Raw genomic sequence first — 25663 nt, forward strand, 5'->3', positions numbered from 1 at the left:
GTCTGCAGTGCATATTCACTATACTCAAAACACATATGAAAGGAACCTCAGAATTATGCTTTCAGTACTCTAATCGACAGCATACTTAATTCCATACTGTAGGCCAAACAGTGTATGTTATTGAGCCCAGAACAAAAGGGTGGAGGAAAGGAGTCATACCTGATAAAACTTACTGCAACTTCATAGATATCTCATGATGAAACTATGGAGAAGTAACTGATTACACAAATTGATCAAAAAACAAGCGTAAGTGATAATGAAAATATACCTTGCATTAAACTGAGAAACATGATTACCAGATGAACAACTAATAAGTAGATAGAAGATAAAACACTTGATACACTCTGCTTGGTTGCTTCTTTTACTTTGTTCTGACAGTTTTAGCATACAAAGGCCTCTGTTTTACTTAATTCACAATTCCTAACCTAACACTTTTTAGAATAATTCTGGCTCACACTGCAACATAGTGGACCTAGTTTTCAGTGGAGGACGTGAGACACAGTAACTAGCTCCCTGTGACTTTTAAGTCCTGCAAATGGAGGGGCACAGCTAAGCCTTTTGTAATCTGAATCTTCATATGATGACAAAAAGCCATTCCTTACCATCACACTCCTTTCTGTTCAATATGTGTACACCAAGTAGCTGACATGGCAGAAGTGTCTCATTCTCACCCATGTAACTTGTCCCACAAAGTCATGCTGCACCACTCCTGACATGCTGGAACACAGAAGCTCAGCGAACTTGCTGTAACAACTGGCTGTGAAAGATTTCATTTTACCACTACTTTTTATCTACAGAAATTACCATTCTAGTATTAATTTAAGTCTATCTCTTTTTCAAGCTATATGAAGACTGACAAGGTGTGTCTAGTGTATGTGGGGAAAGTCTCCCTTTCCTATTTTTAAAAAAAATAACTACCTAATCTCTCTGACCTGAAGAGGTTCCATAAAGGGCCAAAAGATGCTCAAGTGCCTAAACTGTTAAAATACTACATTAGTTTAAGTTGTAGATTATAAACATTAATTTGTCTTTGTAAAAAGATCACTTCTGCATTTTAGCTCACAAATATTGAAAATACTTTGATTTCTTTTTTGACAAAACGTTTAGAAAGTCCCACTTCTGATATGCCATAGTTGTTCATAATTGAGAACTAGAAGAAATTCAGACAAAACTTGTAACTTGGCCTTTCAAGTAATATACTGCATTTACAGCTTTGTTTTGGTCTAAATCTCACTTATAATAAAGTATCATTCAGCCCACCACAAATGAGTTATTTTTTCCTTTTGACAAGAATATTTGTTAACATTACTGAAAGTGCATAAGAAAAAATGCTCTATAATATGGATTACCAACAAAAACAGCTACCAAGAATGAAAGCTAAACCTGAACTAAGTTATTGATTTGCAGTTTAAAGTGGGAAAGTCTACTTCTTTGCTACTACTATGAATACTGATTCTAATATGGCAACTGACAAGCTGAAGAAATGTATATGAATATTTCTTTTTTTGTTTACATATACTTCCATAACTTTACATATATACTCGTGTGAAGATAATTCAGACTCTCCTGATCATTGTTATTACCTCTGGGATGAGATGTCACTAAGAAGCATAAGAGTGCATCAGAACTGGTAGCTTTGACACGTCGGAGGCCATACTTACACACCCCAAAACACCCCCCAAAAAACAGCTTTACTTTTTAAACCCAGAAAGTGTAAGGGGGTGGGTGCAATATAGGTGGACTGGGTAAGCATTAAAGGTAGTGTCAGGAGTGGGTTCATATGACATTAACAATCTACTCGAGTGAATGGCACCATCTGAGTACTGCATGTCATTCTGAAAAATGCAGCAGAACAGGCACCCCCTACTTATCACACATCTACTGCCACTTGCTTATTGAATCTGTATCAGCCAAAAAGTAGGACTGCTTGCCATTCTATTGCTATTACAGAGTAGATTAGGCAATTTGACAGTTTTTAGTTAATAGCATAAAATAAAGTCTTTTGTACTTTTTTAAGTGACAAAGATCGTACCTTTTCTGTCACCTCCCAAGGGGCACTATAGGTATTTTCCGAATGTTCAGGCTTTCAGATGCTTACCTGACATCATCCCTTTCTCACATCAAACAAAAATTTTGTTTTGTCTCAAAAAATGATCATTTATGAGGATCTCTGATAAGGTACTATAGGAAAAGTTAGTGGCAAAACTGGACACAGGTTGACCATCCTACAATTCTCACACTACTGATAGCCTACCAGTGCAGTAAGCACCTTGTTAGTTTTTTATTAAAGGGTCAGAACCATATGCTTACAACATCACTCTTGCATATGATCCAGTATGTCCTTTCTGCATGTGATAAGGAGCATCATATGGCCATTAACAAAGTGATTTCAACATGCTGCCCATTGTACTGAAATTCTCATCTGTCAGGTAATGGCTTTCAGAACCATCTGCATACCAGGTCATTTATAAAGAGATGCTTGTGTTCCTGAATTTGGTATTTGTAATTCTTTGGTCAAGATGCCAACTTCCAATACATACTATGACACATTTGGATACAGATGCCAATTGCATTTTCTACACTTGGATGAAGTTTCCCAAGATCATTCTGGGGAAAGGAATTTTGACCCAAGAATTGAAGACTGAAAGCCACAGAAGTAAGAGACCATGCACATCATCACAACACGGTAATTACTTAGCTATTTCCTTGCTTTCATTTCACATGATTTAACAGGATTCTAAACCTGTGGAGTTCAGGAAATAGCATGTTCTCTATTCCATTCCATTATAACTGAAAACGAACCAACAGGAACTAGGACAATTTTAAATCCTTAAAAAAATCCTGTGTAACAGTATTTCAATTCTCAGGAACTAAACATGGACATAGGTATCACAGAAAAGCCTAATACCTGTGGGTATAAGTGGAACCTATCACTTTCCCATAAGATGCTTGTTTCTAAAAAAGCAAGTAATTCATTGCATTTGGTTTATTGGTTTGTCAAGACAGTTAGGCAAAGTACAACTCACCAACCTGAAGCAGCATTAAACACACCATCTGTAGTTCTTTAAAAGCTTTGACAGTTGACTGTCATATTTGGTATCATACAACTTTGTATTCCTAATACACATCCCTCCAACACACAGCAAGGTTCTATCAACTACCAGATAGTTCTGCAACATGATGGATTTTCACAATATATAGCAAACATATACATTTGCTAATTACCAACAGGTAATCAAAAAGGATATCCTCAGAGTACTTAAAACTCATCATAAATTTACAACTGCAAGATGTTCATTTAAAGTTTAAGTGAATTGTTTCTCCCCTCAAGATAATGTTTATTTAGATTCATATGGACAGTTAGTTTATGAATCAGATTGGTAAGATCTTGCCTTGTGCTTAAGGCTCTATGCAACTGCAACAAATGTACTGTAATAATGTTAAAAATTCTACACTAATTTAAATGGAAGCATTAAAAAGGAGGGATAATAAATATATAAAATATTACAGAAAACATAAAGGTATTTTTCCAGAAAGCTTACTTATAGAAATCCAAAATAAAAAAAGCCTCTGAGTAAAGGCTTAGCTTACCCATCTGTAATATGGCACTACAAGGATCTTTGTAAATATTTCTGTTCTATCTCCATTTCTGAAAGTTCTCTTGATGACAATGAAAATAGGTCTTGGCCTTTTCTTTCCTAATAGGCTATATCCAGAAAAACCTTACTTGCATTCTAATTCACCAAATAATTTACGATGCATCAGAAGACAATAAATTTTGGGGCATCTTAACACATACTCCATGTCTACAAGCCCACAGCACTGAGATTTTGATCATCTTTGAAGTGAAATTTTACCTCTACTATGAAATCATTCTAACATAATAAATTACATAATTACAACACCTAAATCAACTATTACAACTTAGAGACCCATCCCATTACACTGAATTCTCAAATTAAATTTATGATGAACCATACATTAGAGCTGTAAGACAAAGTCTCCCCGTCAAAATTCCTACAAATAGCAAAAATGATCTGTTATTTTGCTGTCCTCTAAACCAAGTGCTAAAATATAGATAAAATATAAAGCATTCAAACTGGAAATCTTTCCCAATGTGAAATCTTTGCATTACCATCTGCTCCCCAAGGGAGTGGTGGGGAAGATACACACAAAATATCCTTTTGTTTCATCATTCTTGAGACACAGACTAAAAATAACTCAGTTTTCATTATACTGTCGTATGTAGGCAACAGTGAAAATACATCATGCAGTTTTCATGTATTCAGATTAAAAAGACCTTGTATAACCACTTTTACCTTTTTTTGATGGTCTTAATTGAAATTAACTTTTTCTTAATAGGTACTTTTAGACCACAAGGGAGTATTTGAAATATTCCCAGTGCAACTCCAGAATTCATTACATTAGTTACAAAGATATTTTTCCTTATTGATTTGTCAATAAATTACAGGATGAATGCTGCTGCTGTTAAATGAAAGGCAAAACATCAAGCACTGCAATCTCCTTATCTCCACCTTCTGAAACACTTATCTACATTATAGAACCTCATTCATACACATTTTCCATACTAACACACAGACAACTGTTTTCTTCATATCACTGCAGAGGTGTTTCAGTACAAGTCACTTTTACAAGGTATACAAAAGAGTATTTAATATCGTAAAAAAGGGAAAATCAATAAATAAAAATAATTAAGTCCATATTCTGAAAGCACTAGGTAAAAATGCAGTTACATTGTAAAATGCAAAAGGTTAACAAACTTTTGCCTAATTACATATTGCATATTATCTAATTACCATAGTCCTTATTTATTTTCCATGGCAAAGATAAGGAGGTATTGGGGATAATACTGAATTACTAATTTAAGACAAAAGTTGCAATTTTTAAGTGCTATGATATAAGCCATTTAAATGCACTAAAGCAGTATTAAATCACATAATTTAGATCAATTTTTTTAAATTATATATATCTATTGCTGAAAAAGTTATCCTTCAGCTTTAAAGTAGTAATTGACGTGTTTTGCATTTTTGATCATCTAGAAATAACAGACTTAATTAAATTACCTCTGGTATCCCTAGTTTTCTACATGCATCCAGAAAGTTTTCCACGTTTCTCCTGCATTTGGCCATGCTAAGTTTAGGCTGTAAAAACAAGAAAAAAATAGCTCATGGCAAAAGAAGTCAAAAACATTAATTCAGTCGATTCACCTATTGCGCTGATATTGCTAAAGTAGCTTTGAGGGCTGTTTCAAGCAAAATAACATGATCAATATGAAATTGAAACAAAATGAAAACAGATTTTAAATATTTGCATTTTGTTATAGAGAACACTACAAGACTTTTATCTTAATTAAAAAAAAAAAAATCTGCATCAAAACTTAAGATTTTGCTCCAGAAATTCAAGTTTACATATTTTGGCAATGTCATATTTTTACCAAAGACAGACATAATTTAAAATCAAGCAACAGCAAAAGAAACTCCACTAGACTATCTGAGAAAATGTCTTTTTCTTAATATCTGTCTTCTTGGAAATTCTTATAAACTGCCTCTGAAATCCACATGCTGTTCTCAGAATTGAGTATCAGGCTTCACAAGCCAAAATTTACCAACGAGTACATTCAAAAAAAGTGAGATAGTCTAAAAAAAATACAAAACCTCTTCAGAACCAGACTGGTATCAGAAATGTGGGCATCAATAAACAGAGAAAACACTAAGAAAATTAAGTTTCAGGAAATGCACACACACAGATTGCATCATGTCCTGAAATCTTCAGGTCCTTAGGTTTGGCAAGCCAATATTAAATCACTACAGCACATGTTTCTGTTCCATTCTGTCTTCAGGTAAAGGGAGTAAGTTCTATATTTAACCCAATAGGAAAAATATGTTAAGTGCTGTAAGTGCTTTAGTAACATGACATCTGCTAAGCCAGACACTGCTAAAGTTAACCTCATATTTTTTCAATCAACAAACAAGGGGCTAATTTTCTTTTAAAAGCGGTCTCCTAGAATAAAATCTTGTAATCAGAGAATTTCATACTGTGCTGAACAAAAAGGCCATTATGAAAAAAATCTTATCTGTTGCTAGATCAATGGCAGCATAATTTTATTCACTTACAGATGTTTGTTTTTATATACACACACTATATATACGTTAGATATATCAAAATTAATGAATATTTGAATTTGTAATAATGTAAATGCCCCTAATTGCAAAGAACATTCATTGAACAGCAATATATTGCCAGATATCATTTGGCAATAAAAGTAATTTTTTAAATATTCCTCCCTCCCCACTGCAATGCAACAAGAAACATTCAACTTACTACAGCTGGTGAAGGTACATGAATACTTCCTACAGATCGAGGACGAACATGATTTACTAAATGGCAGAGAACTACACCATCCATCAGAGCAGACCCTAAGTCTTCAGGTAAACAAATCTTTAGTCTTGTTTCAATGTTCTGCAAATGAAGAATACATGCACACTTTAATACAGAAAGGGATGAAAGGGATAAAAAGGTATATATTCTATGCTATAGACACATAGCCATTTTTGGTTTACCAAGAAACACACTTCCTTTATACAAATAATTCTTTAAAAATTAAAACCCAACCTCCTCTACCTTATGTTGGTCACTGAATTATATAAACTTATTTAAAAAAACTCAACACTTCAAATGTTGCTATCATAATATACACTTATTTATATACACATATAAAAACACATATGCATGCAATTAGCTATGTGATTGCAGTACATGTGGCTCCTTCCTTTCACCGTTCCCCCAGCTTATCTATCTCAAATTTTCTTTATTATCTGCACTTTGAATGAGAACTACATAGTGTTAATCACAGTAAAAGCAGAGAATAACAGGCAATATTTCCCTAGTAACCTAAAAAATTGCTTTGGAAGCAGAGTGACCAGCAAGACAGGTAAGGCAAGGAAAAATATTCAGGTTTAAAAGAGAATTTTCTGGATACTTGTTAAGTAAAATTGAAGTCTCACTGAAAAGAATTTGATATTGTGAAATAAAATACTTTGAAAACATTTTAGAATTTTCCACAAAAACCCCTACAATAACACTGTTACATATGATGAGTTTCCTAAATTGTGCTCTGATCCTGAAAACATTCTAACACTATACTTAGAGATAACTCTTAGATTAACTCTCAGAGATGATTACTTCCATCTTATAATAGGTACTACTTATTCCTAGGTGAACCTCCTTAATGTCATTACTGTCTATTAATATATTACCTCAATCTATGCTGGGTATTTTAGATGAAAACAGATTATTCTCTTTAGAATCAATGGAGAGTGTAAGGTGGAAGGAATTTCTGAAGGTCACCGGGACTAACAAAACTGAAGTGAGATCAGAGCCTTGGTTAGTTAAGTTCAGGATATCTGCAAGGAAGGAGATCTCATATCTTCAGGCAACCTTGTTTACTGTTTCGCCACCCTTATTGCAAAGAATCTTCTCCTTATCGCTACCTGAAATTTCTTTCTCTGCAATTTGGGCCAATGCTTGTCATTCTTTCCCTAGGCATCTTTGAAAAGCCTGGCTTTACCTTCTCTATTACTACCCTTCAGGCAGCTGAGGACAGTCGTATGGTATTTTCAGCACCCTCTTCTCCAAGCTGAAGAAATTCAGCTCTTCCCTTCTTCATCACACATCCTTTGTTTGGGCACCCTCACCATGAAGCAGTCCCCACTGAAGTCTCTGAAGGTTTATTACATTTGTGCAGTTTTTCTTTTGTTAGACATACTACTCAAGCACTCACAACTGCCAAAGGGGGGAGTGCATAACATGCACTAATATAATGTTCTGTTTTCACCTTGGATTAATTCATAATTTAGAAAATATTTTTGGTATATGAGATATGTACAGAAAGAATACATCTGGAGACTTTTTTCCAAATCTGTTACAAACAGGTTTATATAAATTAACGAATTAGAAAGACTTCTGTTAAAATGCTGATTTGCCTGTTGGGAGACAAATTCAGTATAGATCAGGGTGAATTTTTTTTTTTTATGAGCACAGCTCACCTACAACACTAGTACAATGGTATTTCCTGTTGGAGTTCATGGTTTGAGACTAGATTTAATTAAAATTGCAGGTCTCCAGAAGTGGATCTTAGTCACCACTGAAGAACTGCTCTCTTTTTCAAAAATCATCCACACTGCAGGAGTAGACAATTTGTTCTACTTAGCCTGTCAAAACTATTCAATGTTTACCCTTTTGAGTGACAAAAATCAACCAGAATTTCTTGCTAGACTTTATTGCTCAAGTGTAACCAGCAAATCACTCTTGAGTTGGCACCTGTCTGAAGTGACCACGGACATATACAAAATCAAAGCAAAAAAATAAGTATGTCTCCGAAGCAAAAAACTTTATGAAATGGAACAATTTCTGTAAAAGCACACCATTTCAAAGAAAAGGGAGGAATGTATGGAAGAAACACCAGTGTTCTCACAATATGCAGCTCAGGTGAAGCGGTTGAGCTAAAGGTAACTGTGCATTTAGATTTCTAAATAAGGAACCTGAGTAATGTAATAGTTGTTCTTTCTTGTTTAGTGCCCAACTTGGCTTAGGCTGGAGGTTCTGTGGAATCTCACTAAATTCTAACATACCATGAAACAATTCAAAATCAAAATATACTATCAGATATGTTTATTGAATAAGTATAAAACTTAATGACTTAGATGTTCTGGGTTATTTTCTTGTACAGTACATAATGAGATGGTCTGGAGGTTACTTCTCTCACTAAAGGATCCAGTATACCAGAATAAACTTTATTAATTTGAAAAATCTCACTATGTGCTTCCAAGCAGGGCCGATTCTTCTAGTTTCTGTCACCACTCCTTGACTTGTAATCAAACTTCTCACAAGAGACAACAGAACTTTTGTTTTGGGATACAATGCTCCAGGGTAAGTGCAAAGAACAATAGCGCGTATTGCTGAAGGTTAACAACACATTAAATCAGTATTACCAGTAATATCTAATACAGTGTAGAGAGATCCTTATTAAGTCTCCATGATCGTGCCTGATATGATGAATAACCTTGTTCTACTTTTCACTGTGAGGATTACCTGAACCAATGCACAAAGCAAGAACCTTGAGGACATTATTTTTAGGGACAATTATTTGAGGACTTGCTGCATACTTGTGGTAACTCTTAAAAGAAATGTACAAAGTTGCACTGATGCTGCTGTCTAGACTATGCTCACAAGAACTACATCCTAGTCCAGTTTATTACTGCTACTTCCATTTCCTTCTCCATTACCAGTAAGTCTGTCTCATCTAATCCCTGCATCTCATCATTCTGGTATCATCCAAGTTTAAAACTGTCAATATACTACATTCAATCAACTATGCTGAATCTTCAACAAAATCTGTTCTGTTCAAAAATTCAGCAAGACAAAGGAAGATGAATCCAGACTTAAAACAGGTGAGGGCCTGAGGTAAGACAATGAAGATCTAAAAGTCCTCATAGTTCTACATTAAACAACCCACCTTTTAAAGACTCTTTGATAAGGAGTAAAAAGTGAACTTTCTTGCTTTAAAATTAAATAATGTAAGACATGTTATTTAAAATAAATGAATACTTTTGCAATTAGTCATTCCATTAAGCTAATGACATAAGAACAAATGATCTTGTAATATGGTTGTAATATCAAAGTCACCTATCACACTTTCAGGATTTGCACTGGGTTTAGGAGTAAAATGATACCATTTCTTTTGTCAGTAACATGACAACTGGAAACCTTGACAGGTTAAGGTTCACAACATGCCTTGCATCAAAGGCTGCCTTTATTTTTTTTATTTTTTTTTTTAATACAAATAGGTGTCATACAATCAGTGCTACCTAGGTACCAGCTGTGTAACACAGACCCTATGCAACCACAAGCAGCAATTTTTGCATCAGGCTCTAGCTTCTGTATTCAAGACATTATATCAGGAAACCACCTTGTATATTCAGATCTTCAAGTGATGAAATATTAAATTTATTTCTAAGAAAGCTGTGTGAAGCATTAGAGATCTACTTTAAAAAACAGTTTATAACTTCAGCTTTAACATTATGGTTTTTACTTGCTAGACAGAGACTTCTCCAGCTGTTAGGAAATAGTTTCTAGAGTATCTCTTAAGTGATCACTTCATCCTTCTTGATGAAATTAAATAAATTGTTAATTCCACCAGTGCAAGGCATGCTATTTTACTGTATGTCATTCAGGTAACTCCCGTTATTATTTCAATTTTTACAAAACCTTTCCTGAAGTACAGACATCTGTTCGTGATAAAGCACTTCAGGAACAGTCTCATCAATGTGATTTGCAGAAGTAATATTGCCTCATTTAACCTTTTTAATATTATCCTACTTAGACAACTTTCTCAAAGAAAAATGAAAAAATACAATCCATTAGCACAAATTAATTCTACAAACACTCACATACCTCACGTAGCTGTTCCACAAGCTCTCTCTCTTCTCTCATCTGCTCCATTTTCCTTCGAATTGTAAATTGTGGGTCTATTGATTCCAAATTTCTTTGTGGTCTTAAGAATACTATGATTTTAAAAAAGACAGATTTCAGATTAAAACCACACACCTTGATTTATTAATTTCTAAATGAAGCAAAATCCTTAAGCACTGCCTTCAGCAAAAACTGTTAGAAAATTTCTCTGTCCTCAGAAGGACAGAAAAATCTGGTCTTGGATTACAATCATCAACGGGTTTTTTTTTGTATATGACTCTGAACAGCATCCTGTGCCATCACTGGAGTGGCTAATTTTTCAATCAAATCCTAATCTCAACAGGTAAATTTTGTCAGATGATTAAACACCAGCACTGTCCCTCAGAGATTCTGATCTCTACAAAACTGTTATCTAATATGGCAGGAAAAACCTCTTATTCTTGTAGGAGAGGGTTCTACTTGAAAGATGCTGAACTGTGTAACAAGCTGTGCCAACCATCTTCCTACACAGGACAAACTGCTTACTAGATAAGGTTATACTAAAAAAAAAAGCCCACCCACCAAGGACTGATGTAGGCAGACAGCCATTCAGTAAGTCTGCCTACATTAAAAAGTTGTATTGCAAACATAGCATTGCACAGACTCTTCACAGTACCCCCTCCCACCAATCCTGTCAACTGTATTATTTTGCCCACGTATAGTTCACTGAAATAATTACATGAAATCTCTGCATATATGCAACTCCACACTTCCCTTTTTTTTGTGATCAATGACTGTTTTGAATGGTTAGGAAGAACAGTACGCTCAAAATGCAACTGTCACCTGTTTACTACTTTGTTTGCCACTTTGTTTCACTAAATGCAACCCTCACCTGTTTGCACTCAAATTACAGGCCAACTTGATTTTTGTGGAAAATGATACTGCTTAAAAGAACTAAGTGTTTTGTATTATTACTTTCCCCGCCTCTCTCCTGAATGCAACATGAAACCCTAAGTACGAATTAATGCAGTGGAATGTACAAAGCCTAGAAACCGATGTTTTCACATAGAGCCACTGCTCAAGTCTCAATTTTGTTAATTTAAAGTCATTAAATAAAGAGAGAATAATTTCTGGGTCAATAAGTAACAGGACAGAAGAGAGAAGCCTTTTGTTTCCTAAAAGGCACATGAGAAAATTGGAAGTGTATGACTTGATAATAGCACCTACCCACCTACTAGAAGAGTAAAAAAAATAAGAATTACTCTTATCTGTAAGAAAGGTACACACGGGTGTAATCACAGTAATTCTGACGTGGCATTAAAAATCGTGCCATGTCAGTCATTTGGTTTAGGCTATGATTTGGGTAATAGGCTGAATTTTAAAGATAAATCCTCAAAATATCTAAAAAACCAAAACATTGAACCCTTGATAGAGGGAAATTTAATCTATATTCTAACCAAAAGTAAACTGTTAATGAAACCCCCAAATCAGTTCAGGGTCAACATAGAAAACTGTACTCTCTGACATCTAGGGCTTAGATAAACGAGTCAAAATTTCCGCATGAGAAATACTTCAAAATCTCCGATGTCTAGTCACCAGGAATCTCATCTATCTGTACACAGGTTGGTTATGTAACAAAATTAATAATCTAAGATACTTCTCTAGCCAAAGGGGCAGGCAGACACCACCTATGGCAGTTCAGCAACAGGCAATAGTTCTTTCCCTTATTTACTAAGAGGAGTTTAAGGCAACAAACTCCTTACATATCATCCTTAGGCTACTTATCTGAGGTATCAAGATAGAAAAATCTATGACCAGTTACCAGACTTGCTTCCTTCCACTACTTGACTAACACAGTCATAGTTTTAACTTTTCACAGGCAACTGAAATTTGCCACACAGCTGTTAATCTGTAATTTCAGGAGATGGCATATTAAAGCCTATTCGCTAAACAAAACTCATTTTTAACAGAACATCTAACAGTTTTATGTTAGTAAATTCTAGCATTTTAATGTCATCAGAAATCCCACTGGCAGAGTGGGAGAGTGTCCTGTAGAGAATGTGCGGAACTGAGAACTACAGATACAGACTGCAGTTTAATTCCCTTCTCCAGGTGGACTACATAGCTCCATCAGTGTCACCATTCAGAAGGATCTACACACAGGTGCACACATCATAAAAACATTCATTAAAATGACCTCCCACACATAACAGGAGAGTAGCAGAGCCATGCCTTCAGATACAATAGGTCCAGAGTTGCATTGACTTTAGTTTTCGCCTTTGTAGAAGGCAAGCTGGGAATAGAACACTAATTTCCAAAGCACAGCATATCAGCAGGTATGTGATTCTTAACATAGTGTAGAGAGGCATATGTATAAGTGTGACTTCTATATATGCACATTCTCAAACATACAAAGGCTGTTAATGGCTGTATCTACTGTTGTTATGAAGTATATCCGTAATCCATATAACCTGATTTAACTAAGCCATTTCAGAAGCATTACCTATCAATTTAGATAACTTTAAATTCTATTAATTGGCAAATTTTACATTGGTAAATTTCTGATGAAAGCACTTATATATGGTAAAAATTAAACAATCAGAAATTTCTAAAATGTTATTTAAGAAAGCATATTGTTTAAGATAGCTACAACACACAGAGAAAAAAATCAGCTCCAAGTTTTCAAAGTGTATCAACTCTTACTGAAGACTTCTATTGAATTCCAGAATTTTACTGAACCAAAATTTCTGCATTAATAACTCTGTAACAATTTATTGGAGACTGCTCCTAAATTTTTAATAGGTGAAATAAAAACCTTTTAGCACATTAAAAACTGTAGTTGCAATGTCTAAGATTTTCTTCTTAGAAATAGTTCATTGTACAACTCTAATAATTGAATTTGCTGCATTTCATAGATGAAATACCCAGATAAAAATATGCCTGAAGAGTAATACCATATTTAAGTGGTATTTAGATGCCACTTCAACTTTATTAGCAGCAGCAACATTTCAAAATATTCCCTTCAAAAGCATTAGTTCATATTTATGTTCAATTTTGGCAGAGTATTATCATGGACTTGATTCCATTTGGCCACAGCTATCTTTGTTTAGGCCTTTGTGAATGCTTCCCTGCATTATGCATCTTTTCCAGCAAGAGGAGCCCATATCTCACACACACCTGAAGGTCTATTTTTTACTCTTTCCAAGAGCAAGTTTCTGCTTTCTGAACCCATGGTCAAACAAGGTTATATAATGCCCATGGCAATAACTTTTTAGAAAAGTATTTTGTACAAGTGTCAATATGTTAAATAGGTAATAGTTAATAACACGCTATGTATTTGACATACCACAGTCAAGGACAAACTTTCTTGTGAAATTTTTCATTTTTGTATTGAATTACAATGCACAAAGGTGCACTATTTATAACACATCAAGGAATTTAGTGTCCTGAGTACTTATTATCTGTCAACTAAACAACAAAATGATTTAACCTGACTCTAAAAATAATAGACAAAATGAAGGTTGCACTAATGAAAGGCAGAGATTAAGTCAGGCTAGATGTTTAAAGTTATATTTCTCTTTGAACAATTTATTCAGTCCAAAGTTAAGTAACAGTGAAGTTATACAGAGTCATTTGCTAAACCAAAGTCTCCACAATGTTATGGACATAGTTCTTGGGACACATGTCTGTTCCAAGCCTTATAACATCCAGGAAACTCTGGACTTAGCCTCCTCTATTACAGAGCTGTTGACAGACAGTTACATTAAAGATGATACAAAGCATTAAGATGCTACACTGATGCACAGTATTTCTATACCAAAGGCTATGCCTATACTAGCAAGCTACACAGGACTGGTGCATGGATCCTCAGCACTGGACTGCACACATTGATACTGTTAAGGTTATGCTTCCTGGTACAGTTTTGGCTGGTGCAAATCCACCTCTCTTCTACACAATGTCTAGGTATAGCTCGAGCAATAGCACAGGCAACAGACATTCCCCAAAGGCAGCTTAAATGCAGCCATCCTGTTCTGGAAAATAAGAGTGCTTAGGTATGGATTTGAAACGTGCTGTGCCAACTAATTTCAATGCCAGAGAATGGTCTCTGGTCCATTTTACCTCCTACCATAGGACGATACACCTTAGATAACAAAGCCCCAGACAAAACAGAAAGGCAACAGTCCTGATTAAAAAAAAAAAAAAACACAACAAAAAGCCTCCAAACAAACAAACAAAACAATACCAAAACACACACACACAAAAAAACAGGTGTAAAAGCAGTTTTCTGCTGTAAGAGCCTAAGGTAATAAACACTAATATTTGCATTTGACTTAAGGTTTGAAGGGCTGTTCCAAATGCGCAAGCACTCGCTAGTCTGTACTGCTTGTTTCATTTAGAAGAGTAAGACAGTAACAAATCTAGATTAACATAAATCAAATTTTGCACTGATAGAAGTACCTCTAGCTTTCTGTTAGAATATTCATCAGCGAAATGTCAGTTAGTTTCATACCATCATGAACTAAATTCAGTTTTTCAACTTACCATTATCACAATTCTTATATTTCATATTCATCTCCTTTATGGAGCTGATTCCTTACATATGCTGTCTTTTAGCTTTATAATCAAGAACACAGTGGCAATATTATCAAGTAATGAACTGAACAAAGAATGTAGGCATTCTAAACTAAAGGTATTTATCATTCAATATTTGCGGTCCTGATTTCAATCTGAGGCTTTTCACAGTTTCATTGCATTATAATACCTAACCATCCTTTTAATTTAGGACAACCGGGAGAACAACAGTCCTAGTTTTAAAAAGTATATCTGTTTATCAAATATTTATAAACATTTTAATTGTCTAGGTTCTGTTTCTTCCATCTGACACCTAACTATTAATGCAGTATAAGACCCTGATAGCCCAAACATGGCCAACTTCACATATTAGTGCCGTAACTCAATATACTATGACAATAACACCCTGTAAAAAAAAAAAACAAACCAAACCAAAAGCAGCAGTAACAAAGTCCACTAAGGTACCTGGCCTTCATTATGCACAGAAAAGTTTGACAGCTTACTAAATTTCTGTTGGACAGAAATCACTGTATTTGCTTAGCTGATTGTTTCAGCTTTGCTTCTTCAAGGATTCTTCTTCTAATTAAGCTAGTTATGCACCTGCATCAATAACTGCAGATGGAAGCAGGGTATTTTCATTAACAGTCAGTATCTATCCAAAATGAATAAACAAAGCAGAAAAGACAGTAGCAAAATTAACTGCTGTTTGAGTGCAACTTCTGTAAACCCTTGAAAGAGAAGCAAGTAAATAAATCTATATTGGAAATAGTTCTTGGAGAGGATATCAGGGGAAAAGTTGTTTTGCCAGACTTGAAAACAGTGACGCTCATTTACTGTTGATATTACATATTCCACAGTAAATTAATGTGCATGGTCTGAGGTGTTTAGTCTTAGAAACACCCCTCAAGAGTACTGTCTTTCATCTTTAGCCACATGGGGCATTTGCCATATATACAGGTTTCTGAAAACAGAAAATTAAGTAAATTATATACACCTACCATTGTCACTGTCTCCTTCAGATGGGATACTGTAGCTAAAGTTGTCCCATGTTTGTGCCTGTGTAAGTGTGTTGAAGGAGATAGGAGGAAGACTGAGGGATGGGTCTGCTGGAGGGGAGTGACAGCCAGTCCAACCATGGTGGTATAAGGACCAGAGGGGGAATAAAAGGGGGCACAGCATTTCATATATGACATTAAGATTGTATGGCAATGACAAAGATGTAATTCAAAGGTGATTAATAAAAAATGCATAATTTTTGAGAAAAGAATGAAAGATGGTGTAGAATAAAAAGAATGAAAAGTTACATGTTAGTACTTGCAAATCATACATTATATGTGCAGTTAAGGCTGTCAAGCTTAGCAAGATCATTGTTAACCGTAGCCCTTCACACAATTTGTTTAAAACCAAGTTTTAAGAAAAAGTACCCATAGATTTTACATTATAGCCTGATAAAAGCCTTCACTCTATGAATCAGAGGGTAAATATACCAGCTGTGAAGTTTCAGCAATGAGAAGTTCAAAGAATAAGAGTTTTAGTAATTTTCTGTAACTATGTAATAAGAACACTTCCTCCCCCAAAGACAATTTGCACATCCATATGAAAATATTACTACATTACAACTTTGTAGCTGATTTTGACAAGTAGCAACTATATTATCCTTTGGATTCTCATTCTGTTGAAATATGTTCTATAAACAATGTACTACAGGTGTTTTCCTTTTAATATACTTAATAGTACAAGCAGTACTACTTTTATTTCTTGGTGACTTCCCCAGCAGTAAGTGCAAACCTACAGTGGGCCCACCACCCTAGGAAAGTTCTGGTCCTCTGCACCTTTTACAGACTTTGCAGGGACAAGAACAGACATGCAATACCTCCAAGTGGTGATCCTGACTTTGCACCACAAGCCTTGGCAAACCCACACTTGAAGTAGCAAACACAAATTTGGTAATGATCCAATTGGACACCATAAAGTATGAAAAATTGCACATTTCAACAGAAGCTAAAACAGAATCTTAAGAATATTCACCAGATGACTGTAAAAAGCATGTCATGACCACAGTTCATGACCACCCATCAATTCATTATGGAGCTAAACTTGCACAGCAATACAGTTCCTATTCTCCATCCATTCTGCCTTCTTTCCTTCATCTAGTCCTGACAACACCTCTTATTTGTTCCTCAAATCCTTCAGCAGGCATTGTAATTCCTTCCCCACCACATCTACTCTGCACTTCTGTCTCCTGTCTTGATTGTGGCAAGGATTTCTGCTCAAACTTCCATTTTACAGTGTTTCAGAGCCAGACACTGACATCCTTAAAATACCTCATCCCTGCTTATCTTCAGCACATCATCCATCCTTTCAAAGCTTACCACTGGTTTCCTATTTTCTGAGAATTTAAGCCTCTCATTCTCTGTCCTTCACAAAAATATCACTCTTTAATGAGCTTTTCCTGTATCTGATCACAATATACCTTATCATTTCTGCCACAATATTATGAACTCACTCATATATTGGTTTCCTACACATATTTCCATGTTTTATCTACTGAATCCCACACACAAACAATATTCACGCTCCTCAAACTAAACTGGAGATTATAAACTACCTCTACTCTAAATGCTAAACCATAACCCTAAATCAATTTAAGATTACTGTGTAGATCAAAAAGCAGCCAAAACCATTTAATATTAGAAGAAAGTCCAAAGTAAAGTTTCAGTAAGCACTGAAAGTCCCTATTTTATAGCATACCAAGTTAATAATCATAAGAAACTTAATCACATACTTTCTCCTTCCCACAATTCTAGAATCTGTATTAATATGATGATAATTCAGACAGTGTTGTATAAAACTTCATCTTAAACTTCTTCACACTCAACTGTTCAAGAGCTCTCTCTCTTTAGCCATGCCTTTTTCCAAAGGCAGTTCACTGCTTTTTGGATATTGGGACACCAGATCAGCTGAATCTGAGAGTCAGCACAACTTAAGCTCTTGAGCAGAGTCAACACTGAGTAATAGAATACAAATTTATGGCAAATAGTAAAAAACAGTCTTTTATTGTGCTGGCAATTAGGATTCTCATTATTGTCCAAAGTACACAGATAACACAGTTAGGGAACAAAACAAATGGAAGGAACAAATATCCAGAAAAACAGTAACATGCACTCAAAAGAGGGAAAATATTGCCAAGTTCTAATGATTTTTGTTTGTGTTCCAACAAACTTGAAAGACAGTGAAGCAAGCATGCCCACAAATACTAATGTTGTGCTACAAATCTTCAACAAGTTATCAAAAATAAAGACACTAGATTCACAAGTATCTACTTAAACAGTTGTAAGGGAACAACTTTTCACTTTGCAATACAAACTAAATTTGTGATTTTGTCAGTTCTTCTTTTAGCCTCTGAAGCTACGATTTTTTGGTTTGTGTTGCTGTCACCTTGTTCAGCAGAAACTATGAAACACAGTGACATCAAAATTGCACGTAGCAAAAGTAAAAAACATTCTTGAGTACTGTAAGATATATTAGTATATGTTCAGGCTTCAAGGTATGGCATAGTAAAGATACCATGGCAAGAACTTTGCAACACTCAGTTTTGGCAATTAGCACACCTCTGAATGTTTTAATGAACTCATGAATAAACACAAACAGTTTAAATTTATTAAGTATTTTGAGTGATTCCTTTTCAGATAGGAAAAGCACTTCCCAAGAGCAAAACCATGGTACTAAGAAAACGTAATTACTGGTTCTTTTCAATAGTAATTTTTCAAGGTTTTCAAAATCAGTGTGAATTTGAGAAGCACATACTCTATGAAAGTATTTAAAATACAGGAGGAAATATTCTGAAAAATTTAAAAAATCCCATCTCTTTACTTTCTATGTAAACACCTGACCCTTGCAAAGAATCTGTCAAGAAGGCAAAACACATTAATTACACTTCAAAATTTTAAAACATTTTCTTTGGGTATGATGTCAGCCATCAGATATAAATTTTCCCAGCGTTTTGCCTCATTTTACAATGAAAGAATAAAAGAACCTTCAGTCCTGAACACATATCGGTATGTACTAACACAGAAGTATAAGTCACTGTGGTTTATCCTCTGGAAGCACTTCCATTTGTGTGTGTACTTCAGAAAAACCTGAAGCCTAGAACAGTTTACTTTCACCTTTCCAAGAGACATAAATCACCATGAAACGATGGGCGGTGGGTGGGGGTGTGTGAGTCAAATAGAAAGCGACATTCATTTAAAGTAAATAAACACACTACAAATAAACTCTCAAATTTCAGAAAAGTATGGTTGCATATATTTTCATTGTAAGTTTGCCACTATTTTTTTCCAAAGAGCATGACATATACGTTTTATTTAGAATACTTTAACGTTCTTTTAATATTGCACTTAAATTTAAAAGATTTATAGAAGCAAGCAATTCAAATGGAAGATCTAATGGTCTTAAATAGCTAAATAGCTAAAATAATTTCCACTGAGTTTTAAGGTTTCCCCCAAGGCACATGAACAACTTAAATGAAAAAAGCTATTAAAAGAAACTACAAACAGAACTGAGAAAACTTTCCTGGATCACAGAATTGCTGGATCCCTAAACTACCCGAGCTCTAGGGCAATAAAGCAGTCTATAATTAACAGGTACAAATTCAAACAGTGACAGGATGGTTCAAACTCACACAGAATTTGCACATTTTTGAAGCAAATACAGTGAAGAAACCAGAGACATGGCAACCTAACTAGCTTTAATGGGAAAAACATGCAGAACTGACAAACATGGCAGTGTTTTCAATCATGTACTACTATTTGTAAATTATTCTTCTGTTAGCAAAACAAACTTTAATACTACTTTTAGAGTAATTCTAGAGTGAGAGCAGGAGAAGAAACAATATGCAGCTTCACTACTCCTTTGTAAGGTTTCGTTTTTTTACATTGTGCTACATACCTAATATGCTGCCTTTTTATCTGAAGTTGGACCTTCAGTTTTACTATTGCCAAATTCCTCTGTCTTATCATGGTAAAAATTTAAAGTAATACAACTGAAACTGAATGTGATGAGGTGAAAAACTGTGCAGTAATGGCTCTAGCTTGGTAAACTCTGTAGTGTACAATGTGGGAAGGAAAATAAATTAAGATTATCAAGGTTTCTGCAACCCACAGCTGTGACCAAACAACACTACAGTATTAGCATACACAGAGAGATTCAAATATGTGAATTTGAATTGGTACAGTACAGAAAATCAACAGATTATAACCAACTGAATTTGGTATTGAATGAGGTTATACATAGGTGCAATGTAATTGGGGAAGAACTGCCCAGTCTTCCTAGAAATCCTCTAAAAAAAGATTCACCTTTCTATTTAGCCCCGACCAATTACAGTCATTAAGTACAGGACATCTTGGTGCACTGATATACCAAGATTCAGAAGGGCATGTTAAGCTAACACTTGAATAAGGAGTCACTGTCTGGCATTCTCTCCCATAACTACTTGCAGTCCCTGGCTGCATATTTCACTGGCAGCTCACCGTAACACAGGCTACATCCCTTGATAGCAGCAACACAGCACAGGCCCATTTGCCTTCACACATCTTTCTCCTAACAGTGTTATCATACTGTTGCCGCTGAACTGTGGCATTATTCAATGCTTTATATTTTCCAAATCTTTTAAGGACCCATTTGCTCATCATTTAAATACATATACTTTATATACTTTAAATATAAAGAGTTATAACAGTCTCTAGAGCGTCAGGAATGGAGCCAGAGTTTAATAGTCCAACAAACCAAGAAATGCAACTGAACAGATCTGTCAAACTATCTCATAACTACATGAGAAATTTCAAATATCCTCTTCAAGAAACAAGGTTGGTTCAATATCATTTTCTCTGATTTTTAAATCTTTTTTTTAAAAAAACAAAACCAAAAAACCAGAAATCTATGGGTACAATTTCTTAAACATTCAAAGGTGAAATTGCTGCCATTATTGACAAGATACTTTGGTATGGAAAGTACAAGCTTGTAGTGGTTTACCAGCATTTAGGCTGAATGTAAGATTAAAGCATTTGTGGTGAATGCAAGAAACCAGAATTAGTCTTAGGACTCTGAAACATACTGAAAAACCTATGGTTATTCTTTAGAGGTGATATGATATGACTTAACAATACTGACTACCTCGGCATGGAGAATATAAAAACTGAGTTTAATCCTGTAGCTAATCCTATTTTTAAAGGAAGGCCTCAAATACATCAACAGTTTTTTTTTGGCGGAGGTTGTGATTTTTTTAATAAATAAACTGCTGCTTGTTAAAAGATTGATGGTTATGCAGATTTAGTGCACTGCAAATACATTAAACTCAGCTGCTGGCTAAAGCAAACATCTAATCTTCCTATAATGCTTGATCCTTACACAAGCATAATTACTGAAAGATGCATTGCAATGAGCAATTTTCAGAGCAATGCATAAGCATTTTCCAAACAAGCCTAGTTATTCATATATATTATTCAACAAAATCTAAACTATGTTATTACGTACCAATTAAGCAAAAATCGTATTTCTATTATTGTATCAGCACAGATGACATGTATACATGTATAAAATATGTATATTTATATACATACACACATTTTTTGAACATACATACATATGATTTTATGAAGCATTTAATTTATAAGGGATGAAAATTGATCCATATATAATGTGCCAAATACATACTTGTTACAAATTCAATCTTGATTCAAACCTGTAACCTAAAAATGTTCTAATTTTTAACTGCTGAACAGAAAATGTTTCATCACTGCTTTTTTAAGTGGAAAAAAAAAAATATTTATTAATAACACAGACTAAAACCAAATAAAAAGTACACACAAATTGGTGAAGTTTCTTTCCCACATTACCTGATCGTGGCTTCAGGCCAAAAGGAATTGTGGTGTTTGTAGTAGGAGACATTGCTGGAATTTTATCCTTGTTCTGTGTAATTCAAGAACATAAATCTAAGTAAGAGTGACATCCAGAATATCTCAGCCCAACTGGCTTTATCAACCATTCCACTACAATACAGCCTCAAACCTATGATCTCCCTTTTTTATTGCATCTATTCCTTTGCTGGAAAAGATGAGTTTCTAACCAAAGACTGCAAGATACTCCCCCTAGCTATAAAGTAAGCTCAATTATTTCTCAGTTTTCTCCCATAGAAAATATGAAGGGAAAAACCTCTGTAAGGTGCTCCCTACAGTTTCCCTTTTGACCTCTGCTGAGATTCACACTGTGAAAGCAATAGGATCAATAAAATCAGATTCCTCTCTGAAAACTTGTCAAGGACATGACAGAACTGTGCAAAAAGAAATGGCACTGAAATCAACAGAAGCTCTTGTGGAGCAAGGAAGAGTCAAAAAAAGAAAATGGCAGAACAAACAAAATGTAAAAAATTAGATGTTTTATACTAAACTACATAACTCAGAAACAACTTGTCAGAAAGTATACTTTTATACCCTAGTAAATCCTTCATGTGACAAGAATAAACTACAGGCCGAATAAACCACAGGCCAAATAAACTACATGTCCACTACTGACGAGCTGTCATATTTTCTGTGATATTCAATTACATGTTTCATTTACTATAGGAACTACTCATATGAAACATATAAGAGACAAACAAATGGCACTACCATCTTACCTCACCGTGAGAGGTCTGCCCACTTGTATTCCAAACGATTAGATCATTCTGTGTGTTTGGAAAAAAAAAAAAACCACAACTATTTCAGCAACTGTATTAGTGATACACGACAATAGGATATTGTACTCATGATACTTTTCACTGAAGCAATTTTCATAAATAATAATACTTTTATTGCTAGTTGAACAGCATTTTTAAAAACCTTGTGGAAATTATTCCAACAGATTTGTCATTCATTTTTTAGTTACAATCCTAAGTGATTACAATGGCATACGATTTTAATGTTTGTTGGCTCAAACGCAGAATCCAATTTTGTTTCACAGATTTTGTAATTAAACTATCACCAAGAGTTTAATATACAGATTTTTAATATAGATTTTAAGGGAGAAATATTCCACAACCAATTCATTTTATAATTGCAATATAACATACCTTTTGTTACCAGTTCTGCTAAATTGGAAACATGTAAATCATGTTAATAAATATGAAACACAATCATTAATTCTGCATCAATTATACTTGATCAGCAGAAATACAGCTGGCATAAGTAAAACCGAATTATAATTCAATTCAAAATAATTTCCTTAGGGCCAATTTTTTCTTTTTTTAATCAGTAAAAAATGACAACAAAAATAAAAGACAACACTTGGAACACTTGGTCACAGAGCTTTCAAAAAGTTAGCAAGATGGGAAGGAAGATTACACACCCATTTTGCTTCACGACCTTTCTTGGCTACTTTTCAAGCTTGAAAAAATTCTTCAGCTTTAGACATCTTTCATAACATTACCTCAACCACTATATTACCTACAATAAACAGAAAGAAATCTTACTCATCTGATCCAGCCACCTCTACCTGGGGACTTGCACGCTTGAGCACTCCTGTGCTCAGAGACTATGTTCTTGTGACAGACCTCCCAGTTATGCCTACGTTATGGGTCTAATCTCTCTCACAGCATGCAAGTCATTGGTCAGAATTTTGCATTTATGCTAAATTGAATTAATTTAGTAACACAAGTAGTAGCACTGTAGCCTAGTGCTTTTACCTGCATAATCCTGTCCAGATCAGGCCTTCCGTAAGTGTTTAGGGAGATTTATTTCTTATTTTTAAAAGGTTCTTAAAAGTGAATCAGCAGTGTTTTTGTTAAACAGTTCATCAAAACACAAAGAACACGCATTTTGACACTGAATTAGCCTTATCTGTTAATCTCGGCAATACAATAGGAACTGTTCCAAATGAAGTGTGGTAACCCCAATGTACAACAATGTAACAAAAGAGATGGAGCAACTCAGGTTTTTTGAATTTGAAATTTTAAAGAAAAAACAAAGACAAAATTAGACTCACAAAGTCACAAGGATATCACAGGAATATTTGACGGTAAGGATGGTTATACATAAGAATATTTGAAAAGCATCAAGATAAACCAGATTCAATCTATGCCTGGATAAGATAGACCATAGTAAGGTACTACCAGACAGAACATTATATAAATTTGTTCTCGAATCTTCTTGCAAGAGTCACAAAAATCCCTACAGAAACAAGTCCTGAAGTAATAACAAAGGCGTCAAATATTTAAATTAGATTTTTTTCATAGTTATTTCTGGATCATTACAATCTACATAAAACATATTTTAAACTTTAAAAATATCATCTCAACCTATATACACCCTGTTTGCAATATTAACCATATTAAAAATACTGCTGTTAAACACAGCAGCTTATATAACTACAGGAGTGTTTGGGGTGAGTGGAAAGAGGAATCAGGTGTTTCATTTTATTGAAGATCGAACTTTGAGGTGACATTTTTTGCCATGGAATGCAATCACTGAAACTACTATAGGCTTTTATTGGGAAAAAAAGACTTTTATTAAACTTCATTACATCATATTTTTCCTGAGAGATAGGTCTTAATCAACTTCCCATTTACAGAGATTCATGCTAAGGCAAAAAAAAACCCCCAATGGGGCCTAAAGCCACTATAATCTCCACACACAAATTGACAGAATGAAATGATCCGTCCCAAGTGTTTCCACATTTACTGCATCTAGACATCTCCATACCTGACTCAATGACCATTTTTCACCCTGTTCAAAAGTTCTTACTTCAGGCTTTGATTTCTCCATAATCAACTCCCTCCTCCTCTGAAACTCCAGTTCCTCTTCAGCATGTTCCCTCTGTAAGATAAATAACTCTTTAGACTGTGTATCACTGGAAATAATGAATAGAAGTATCTTTTTTTGCATAACATGACCTCAAAAGTATTGCTTACAAATACTGTGATGAAAAGTGAACAAGGAGGTAAGCAGATACTATATACTTGCAGTTCCAGTGCTAAGAGGTAGATAATGTAAACCTAACAAAGTACTTCATAAAGAATACCAGTTCACCAGTCAGGATACAGATCGACTAATAAGCAGCAGGTATCATACTATAAAACTTCAAGTCACACTTTATATACTCTCTGTAACTACAGTGACAGTGCTCTAGGAAAACACTGATTTTAGTTTACAAACAATTTTGGGGTTATCATTAATGAAGGTACGTACTGTTTTCCTACACCAGAACAAGGACATAGTGGGGTGGGATGGTAGACAAGTATGTACAGCTGATATTTGAACTGGCATACACAAAAGGTGCACATGGGGAAAAATATCTAAGATGAAAAGTAACTGATAAACCCAGAATTTTGTATATACACATATAAAATGTTTCATAAAAATGTAAAAGAAGAATTAGTTTTGTCCTCCAGTCTACTAATTTTTTCCCTGCCCTACTTGGTAGATTAATAATTGATGAAATTGTTGTCTCATTTCCTGTCTTCCCCCACTCCCACCCCCAATATTTTTGTAATAATACACTCATTAACATACCTGACCAAGGGAAGACATCTCCATCTGCATTTGACCGCTATGTTTAAAGATAAACAAATGCAAATATGTGATTCATTGTG

At 34.7% G+C, this 25663-nt stretch overlaps 1 protein-coding gene across 7 annotated transcripts in view; it reads right to left on the reverse strand.

Moving 5' to 3' along the window:
• LRCH1 (leucine rich repeats and calponin homology domain containing 1) overlaps window positions 1-25663 on the reverse strand; it is a 93754-nt gene that overhangs the window by 15266 nt on the left and 52825 nt on the right. For 2 of the 7 annotated variants that reach the window (XR_003399145.1, XM_026856307.1), the window contains exons 12-19: window positions 25584-25620; window positions 24774-24887; window positions 22715-22762; window positions 21936-22008; window positions 16041-16145; window positions 10474-10583; window positions 6343-6480; window positions 5085-5162 (exon numbers count right to left, since the gene is read on the reverse strand). Coding sequence is in view for 3 of the 7 variants with exons in the window: in XM_026856307.1 (XP_026712108.1) it covers window positions 5085-5162; window positions 6343-6480; window positions 10474-10583; window positions 16041-16145; window positions 21936-22008; window positions 22715-22762; window positions 24774-24887; window positions 25584-25620 (703 nt within the window). In the remaining 4 variants the exon portion in view is untranslated. Of the gene's footprint in view, window positions 1-5084; window positions 5163-6342; window positions 6481-10473; window positions 10584-16040; window positions 16149-21935; window positions 22009-22714; window positions 22763-24773; window positions 24888-25583; window positions 25621-25663 lie in introns of all 7 variants that reach the window. The other 5 variants (XR_003399142.1, XM_026856224.1, XR_003399170.1 and 2 more) reach the window with 3 other exon arrangements.

The sequence above is a fragment of the Athene cunicularia genome, assembly GCF_003259725.1.
Source record: "Athene cunicularia isolate RWA chromosome 1 unlocalized genomic scaffold, athCun1 chr1_part1, whole genome shotgun sequence".
NCBI classification, from domain to species: Eukaryota; Metazoa; Chordata; class Aves; order Strigiformes; family Strigidae; genus Athene; species Athene cunicularia.